The sequence below is a fragment of the Hordeum vulgare genome, chromosome 2H (genome assembly GCF_904849725.1).
Source record: "Hordeum vulgare subsp. vulgare chromosome 2H, MorexV3_pseudomolecules_assembly, whole genome shotgun sequence".
Classification (NCBI taxonomy): domain Eukaryota; kingdom Viridiplantae; phylum Streptophyta; class Magnoliopsida; order Poales; family Poaceae; genus Hordeum; species Hordeum vulgare.
Window position 1 is genome coordinate 99,506,877 of NC_058519.1, and position 8,097 is coordinate 99,514,973.

The window sequence follows — 8,097 nt, forward strand, 5'->3', positions numbered from 1 at the left end:
GCCTGCATTTTCATTACTTTAGGGCATTTATATACTTTAGAAATGTTGATTTCTACCCCACAATTACTTGGGGAATAATTGTAATATTATGAAAATTATTCTTTTTATGATTGAAGAAATGATATTTTGACCTTATTTTAAATTTGAAATTTGACTTTGATTTTTAACAAGTGACAATTTGGCTTAGTTAAACTTGATCACGAGGCATCATTAGTGTGTCGTTATTGTAGCTTGACACTAGGGGTGTTACAAATCGCCTCCACTATAAGAAATCTCGTCTCGAGATTTAAGAGGTGGGGTAAGCCACTACTAGGAAAAGATTTGCTAGTGACGCACCTCTTTTGGCTACTAATGGCGCACTATAGGTGCGCCACTAGCATCACGCCATTAGAATTTTTTACTAACGGCGCACCACAGGTGCGCCATTAGTATCTGGTATACTAATGGCGCACCAGATAGTGCGCCATTAGTATAGCTCAGGTGCGCCATTAGTATGCCTCCCAGGTGCGTCATTAGTATGCCTCCCAGGTGCGCCATTAGTATGCCTCCCACGTGTGCCATTAGTATAGCTCATGATGCGCTACATGTTATACTACCAGCTCTAAAAATATTCAATTATTATCCTCACACCCACAAGAAGGTTCAAGATAAACACATATTACACTACAATGAAAATATGTTTATAAACATGCACATACATTGAACGCAAGTTGACAAACAAATTAACCTAGAGGAAGCATAGTTTTGACCATCTTAACAATCATCTAGAACACACAAGTCACGCTCATGTAGGGACAGTTCCCTTTTCGTGTCGAAGCTCATCCAGCAGTCCTCAATGCCACAAGTGTACCCTTCGACGTGCATCGGATGATCTCTTGGAGTCTTCTCCTCTCATGTAGCCTTCTTCAGCTGCTTCGTCGTTTCAGTGTGAACCTCGCGGTGTTGCAGCAGATGCTTGTGCGTGAAAAACTTCTTTCCACAGCCATCCACCGGGCAGATGTGGCGTTCATGCAGGGACAGTTCATTCTTCATGTCGAAGCTCATCGAACATCCCTCGATGCTGCACGTGTACCCTTCGACGCGCATTGAATCATCTCTTGGAGTCCTCTCCTCTCCTCTGGCTTCCTTCAGTTGCTTCATCGTTTTGGTTCTGGTTATGTGCTTACTTCACTTACCATTGTTACTAAGAATGAAAACATAGCAATCATATGGCCCATGTGTACTGACTTATCAACTAAAGTAAAAAAAAATAAGACAAATACATGATAACCTGATTCAAGGTCAGTAATAAAAAATAGTATAATCGTGTAATAATTTTTTGAACTAAGATTCATGCTTATATTTTTTCAGGCGGGTGCACATGGAGAAGACATGCTTGACACGTCCGATATCCTGGCACATTTGAGTGGAATAAACAACTATAGCTACAAGTATAATTATACCATTGAATCATGGATATGATCACCACAACTGCACAAACTAAAGTCTGCGTTCTGTTTCTAGTTGTGCAACCATAATCCATAGTTTCCCCTTGATCCTAGTAAACTAAGGGTACAGCTTTACAAGTTCTGTCACAGGAGAAGTGCTTTTAGTTCAAGTTATTGTAGACCTGGTGTATTGCATCAATCTGTTCTCACTTGATAACATTCTTACAGTGAGTGTGATAGTTAGAGTCTCCAGAGCAGTGATTTGTAAATAGAATTGTGTCCTTATCAGAATAAACAGTATCAAGAATTAGCCAAACTATTTGTCATTCTAAGGTCTCCCTACTTGGTGTACATAATAACAACTAGCAGGCAGTAGGCGCGGTGACACGCCGCGCCCGTGGTTGAATCCATGCATATTTGTGTGTTGTTTTTTCTTTGAAGTAGGAGAAGAGGTGTCAGTGGTATTAAGGGCACGAGCAGGCCGCGTAGTAAATCCATTGTCCAATTAAAACTAAGTCGTGTGCATACCTGACTGTACTACATAAATTAAGCTGGAAAAATAAAACAGGTGTGACCCAAAGAATTATTCTTACGTCCAACAAATTGTGACTCTGTCTCGCCATGATGACCCAGAAGGTACGGACATTAGCTCATTGATGCATACAACATGAATCGGATTTGTAAAAAGCACATTGTAATGTAAATATGTATGAATGATGAAAAGTATAACTTCATTGTTACTCCTATATCTGTGATGAAGATTCTTAAAAGACAACAATGATCTATATATCATGAGTATTATAACATTAGATATTTATTTGGAGTGGCATACTAAGAGTTTACATTTCTCATTTGTTTAAGTTAGCTTTAAATAAAGGAATGCATTGCAAGAGCATACGTCGTTTTATTCTCTTTGGACGAAGATCAGTGCTAGTTGTGCTATCAACATATTTCTTCAGCCCTTGGTTGTTGAGTGTGTGGTTTATATTTTTGTCTAGTGCAAAGTACTGACAGTGCTATAAAACCAATTAAATAGAGTGTATATTACACGGGAACATAAAAATGTGAATTGGTGAAGAAAAATGATCTAAATGAAAAAGGAGGAATGAGAATAGCTGACATACCCACATATCACAAACATGCTAAGTTGAACCAAGAAAACCAGTTTTTAGCCTACTTTAAGCAAAAAAAAAAACTCAATTGCCCTATGTGATCATGATGAAGCACAGAGGCAAAAGCAATCTAGATGATATTGTTCTGTGATTGCTATCTTGGCATACATTACATATGGGTGTGTAACTTTTAGTATTAAATTGGTGCTAAAATTGTGCTATATAATGTTTGTGTAAGTGTTGCAAAAACTAATGATATTTTCTTTCTCTTCTACGAATACAACAACTTTCTGTATGCAGACAATGGGCACAGTTAATCCATCATAGAAAAGTTTTCTTCTACTAAACTGAGATCCAAAATATGATTAATAAGTTATAGGCAAGAGCAAAGGAGCTAGAAAATCATTGATTTGGGTACTAACATTCTAGAACAAAGTGAACTGATATGGCAAAAGTTTTTCCTCTGCTACACTTAAGAAAATACAGCAAAATAGCAGATAGGTAGATGCATTGAGCACAATGTATCTCTATCGCATATCGCTCGACCTTTTTAGAGCTAAATACAATAGTAGATTTAAATAATATAACTGATGGAGTGAGCGTAGCCACCAAAATGGCTGGTCTTCAGTTAGGATCTCCGTAGCAGCATTCTAAAAACAGAATTAGTTAGAGAAAAGACACAACATAGAAATTTTGAACAAAAAACAATTAATCCAGTGGAAGTTTTCTCTGCCAAGAAACTTATTCTTAATTACCTATAAAAAAAGGAGTTTGTGTTAATTTATTAGCTCGGTGTTAAGTTTGGTCGGCATGGTGAGACACATTATATAGTATATCATCTAAGGAACAAAAGTGATTTCATCATATAGCATCATACTAATCATCTTGACACTATGAATGGCTTTGATTTTTTTCTGATTATAAGTTTGCATACCCTATGAAAACCCCACAAATTATGCTGTGCAAGAAATAAAAAGTACATATCACTTTCTACAAAAAAGCAAGTTGATAAAACACTTGCCCAAGCAGGAGGAAGCAAAGTTGTTGTTGACACACCGGAGTACGTGAAGTTCGAACAAAAAGGGTATGCTCAGTATACAATAGACTTGCAAATTTAGAAGTACAAAGCTGAAAAACTCATCACCTCCTGCTGTTGTTGTCGGATTGTCGTGCTTCAACTGAGCATGCACATAAATTAGTTATCTCTCACCTACACATTTTCCATGGAGGTAGAGCTATGGGCTGCCATCCCCGTGTGCATGATGATGTTGTGCACATTGTACAGCCGTGCATGGTGATCTTTATCAACTAAAATCATCTTAATAGTTCTCACACTCCAGCAACTTAGGTTATATGGCTCATCCGTTCTTCAAGATAAACGCCGCCACATAGAATGGGGAACACTCATTGTTGGGGTTGTCCTGCACACACAAAAGTGTCCTAATTGGATCACAAACCAGCTGAGGGCTTCTTGTGTACCTTTTCTTAAAAGTAGAATGATGCAAGAATATGAACCATGATCAATGAAAAAAGACAGAATTTGTTATGCTATTTCTTTGCGGTCGTAGTTGTAAGCTAGGTATTTCTACATGTTAGAACATGCTTGGATACAGAAAATTCGAAGAAAACTTGCAGAAACCGGCCTACTTCTGCATAGGGAAAATGATTTTATATGATATATTGACATTACAAATATTAAATACATAGAAAAATAAACATCATATGGCCCATACATATTTCTTTTAGAGATTGGCTTCTGGCACATTGCCCATAAATAGCAAAGATCAATCTGATGTAATTCAAAAGACGACCTGAAATAGATAAAAAAACATCATATTGTGTATAGGCAAGGAGAATTGTTTTTTAGCAGATTTCTCCATTTCTAGGTCTTCATGAAAGAGCCAGGAAAATGTGCAGGATAGGTGGAGCATAAGAGGTGTCAAAATATGGAGAAACTGCTGCTGAAAGAGGTCTGGATTTGCACATGAGGAAGATGAGAGGAAGAAAGGCAGCAGACTTGCTTCCAAACAAGAATAGAAATTAATTGTAGCCTATTGATTTAGTCATCCACAACAAGTATACAAATTGGGATCATTCCTTCGATAATGACAGCGAGCCAACCTCTGCTGTGCCAAATCCATCCTGTTGTTGCCGCATAAGGGGGAAGAGATTATCCATAAACAACAGACAATTGAGCTAATTAAACCTATAAGTAGCACAACCCTAACTAACCCTAAAACATCCACGACCATGAATGAAACAGAGCACACGAGATTCCTTCCATGGCCAGGAGAGAAGAGCATAACTAACCCTAATCAAATCCAAGAGGAAAGATCTCACCTTAGAGAGAAGAGCTCCCATGACCTTCATGGACAGGAAGAAGCCCAAGTCTCTGGCGAGCTTCACTTCATGGCGTCGAAACCCTCTCCTCACGCGAACGCCAGGCAGGAGAGAGGGGAAGTTGACACCACGCCAGGCAAGACAGTGTAAATTTTGTATGTTCCAATGTTGCTTCATCAACACAACTACATTGACAAGATCTAGTATCAAAATAAATAAAAAAATGGGGAAATTTAGAGCTTAGTTTTTGGTTGACATGGTATAAACAAAAAATGATAAAGATGAACTGATTAAAGTGGAAGGTTCCATTTGCACAAATCAGTAGAAACAAGCAAACATATATAATTGTTTAAGGCATTGCTGAATTAATTGATTATACGTACAGCTGTGGCAGATGTTGTCACAGACTTGAGCCCAGCAGTACAGGCATGAGCCTCTGGAAAACATGGCATATTTTAGGAGGATTACAGCAAACTAACAAGATATATTGGTACACACATAAAGTGGCAGAACAAAAAACATGCCAACGGACCAACCTCATCAACATTTGATCCCTTGGGATGCGCACATGGTCGAAGCGCAGAACACCATTATCCATGCTGTTATACGCCCCACTGCCAAACTTTCGACCAATATCACCGAGAGTAACGCCAGGAAGAGGAGAGTGGTCATCTAAGCTTCGCAACTGCAAATGAAACCTGAAATATGGATGTGCATGAGTTACAGTTTGCAAAGGGAAAGCCCACTTAAGTGTCAACCATAAAGTGCAGAATGCTTTACCATGTATGCCATAGTCTTTTCCTTCCGTAATGAGACGAGCATAGAAAACTGCATGAGTGGAAGCTTTGCCCAAGCCGCCAGGCCACCACTGCACATTGGAGAGGGGAAATCATTAACCATGCAAAAGGAGGCCCTTGAGAAATTTCGGATTGCTGAGAAAATATAACTAAGAAAGCAAAATCCTAAAATAAAGAAGCAAACTATATAAGCAGGTTTACAAAACGTTACCTTGCTAGAGGTCAGAGTTGGGCTGTGCATAACAAACTCATCGGTACTTGGATCAAATGCGGCAGTTGTCTCAAGACCCTGAACATTTGAACCATGGCCAAGTTCAGTCTGAGCATAGCATCCAATTCTTTGGAACTTGTACGCCATTGGCAACCACTTCTTCTGTTGCTCTTTAGTCCCTTGCCCTTTTAAGGCAGGAACAAACATGCCCTGCAAAAGAAGCATCGCATTAAGTGTTGTTGCCAATTTGAGAAAATAAGTTAATTTATGTTCCTAGTTGCAGTCATCAAGAGATCAAAGATAATTCAAGCACTCTGAGGACAAGCTTATGAAAACTCATACACGAGGCGTTTGGTACAGCCAACAAACTCCCCTGTACTACCAACAGGATTAGCAATACTTGACATTGAACTAGTAAAATGGCAGCGAGAACCCCTGAGAACTATATTACTCTTATTATAACTAACGCTGTAGCCTACCGATTATACGGATCGATTCTCGGCCAAAGAGCAACACGAAGCTGAGCTCATGAACAATTGGGAGCAATGAACAGAAGTACACGAAGGCAGCAATACCTACACAGTGCACAAGCAACAGCCAGGCCCACCATGCCTCCACCGACGATAGCAATGTCGAGCTCGTCATCCCCAGCTCTCACGCCGCCAACCTTCTCCGGGCCACCCTACATGTTCAGGGACACAATCAATCGCGCTTTAGGAACGAAACCTGAACCAATCTAGCGATCCGCGGGCACCCTGAGCGGGTCGTCTCTCTGAACCCTACAGGGCCACGGCACAAGCGACTCTCATAGAGAGAGAGAGAGAGAGAGAGAGAGAGAGAGAGTACCTGCGGGTCGGCCGCCCGAGCCGGAGCGCCGGAGAAGGCCCTCGCGGCCGGCCGGATCCGATTCGCGGCGGCGAAGAATCTGCAGTTTGCGGGGAGAAGGTGAGGAATGGATGAGATGGAGCAGAACAGATCGTGGATACCTCCCCGCGCAGCCCCTGGTTAGTCTCCTTCCCTTCTCCTCCCCCCTCCCTCCCTCTCCCCGGCCAGGTGGTCGGGCTCCCCTCCGGCGTCCGCCATCTTAGTTAGCGGTAGCTGCTGCCGGCGCGTGGGTGGGGTGGGGTGGTTGGAGTGGGAGGGGGCGAGGCGAGAAGCACGAGGTTGGGGAGGGGAGGGAGTGGGAGGGGGCGAGGCGAGAAGCAGCGGGCGCGTGACGGGGCGGCGGCGGCAGCGCACGAGCACGCGGCAACGGTGTCGGCACGACGGGGAGCTCTGCACTTAACCCTCGGTCGCCAGCCCCCCTTGGCCACGGGGATTTTAGCGGGGGTGATAGCAATGGCGCATCCCAGTCGGTGCGTCATTAGTAATTTTTTTAATAGCAATGGCGCATCCAAGGGTGCATCATTAGTAATCTTTTTTGGAAAAATCTAAACAGAGGCGCCGCATGTCGTCCTTACCATGCGGCGGCTTACGCAGCGATTAATGCGCCTATCGCACGACCAGGGAGCAGCGCAACCGCACACGTTACGGCGCACAACTGCACTTTTGACTTGCTACTGCTCAGCTGTCGTTATAGTACGCTGGTACTGTTCCTACAGAAAACGCCTATGCTGCTACAGTATATGTGATGCACTGTTTTTCAGAAAACAACAGTGTTTGATAAAGTATGTATGGTATGACTCTCTATGACCATGTTTCTGTGCGCACGTTTAATCCTTACGACAATGTTTTTTTCCCAACAAATCCACGATGTTTTATACATCTCTAAAATATAAGGTTGACTAGTAAATAGATTCCAATCTAAAATATACAACTAAGCAACAAACTAAGCTTCAAAAATAGACAACTAAGTACTTGTAATTCTGGACAATTAAAGCATGTTTAATCCTGACACCTAAGTAATTTAAATATAACAACTAAATATGGTTAAAATCTGGCAACTAAGTGTGCAACTTAAAATTTTAATTTTGATAACCATGTAATCTGATAAATATTTTTGAGCTGGCAAGCAAGTACTATTTGGAGGCTGAGTGTAAGCACCCGTGCATCACATGACAAGCTTTATGAGACAACACGATAATTAGGTAGAATTAAAATGACAAGCACATTAAATTTCCGTGACAAGTATTTGTAAGCACGGACAAGATTTGTGCGATAACATCAAAAAATATGGCAATTAAATTAGTTTTGTCAGGCAAGTAAATGCA

At 41.3% G+C, this 8,097-nt stretch overlaps 1 protein-coding gene across 5 annotated transcripts; it reads right to left on the minus strand.

Annotated features, from left to right (window-relative positions):
• Positions 1-649: 649 nt before the first annotated feature.
• LOC123425315 (lysine-specific demethylase JMJ705-like) lies at positions 650-5,538 on the minus strand. Of its 5 annotated transcripts, none has more exons than XM_045108996.1 (5): positions 5,416-5,538; positions 5,263-5,315; positions 4,880-5,079; positions 3,684-3,960; positions 2,902-3,189 (listed from the first exon to the last, which is right to left on the minus strand). In XM_045108996.1, exons 1-4 carry the CDS (start codon positions 5,475-5,477, stop codon positions 3,898-3,900), a joined length of 378 nt encoding a protein of 125 aa, XP_044964931.1. In that variant the 5' UTR covers positions 5,478-5,538; the 3' UTR covers positions 2,902-3,189; positions 3,684-3,897. The 5 variants fall into 5 exon arrangements, with proteins under 5 accessions (XP_044964934.1, XP_044964931.1, XP_044964933.1 ...); XM_045108998.1 differs by lacking the exon at positions 2,902-3,189 and adding an exon at positions 4,273-4,350 and having other exon boundaries at positions 3,425-3,960; XM_045108997.1 differs by lacking the exon at positions 2,902-3,189 and having other exon boundaries at positions 3,425-3,960; positions 4,880-5,064.
• Between the last annotated feature and the right edge of the window lie 2,559 nt (positions 5,539-8,097).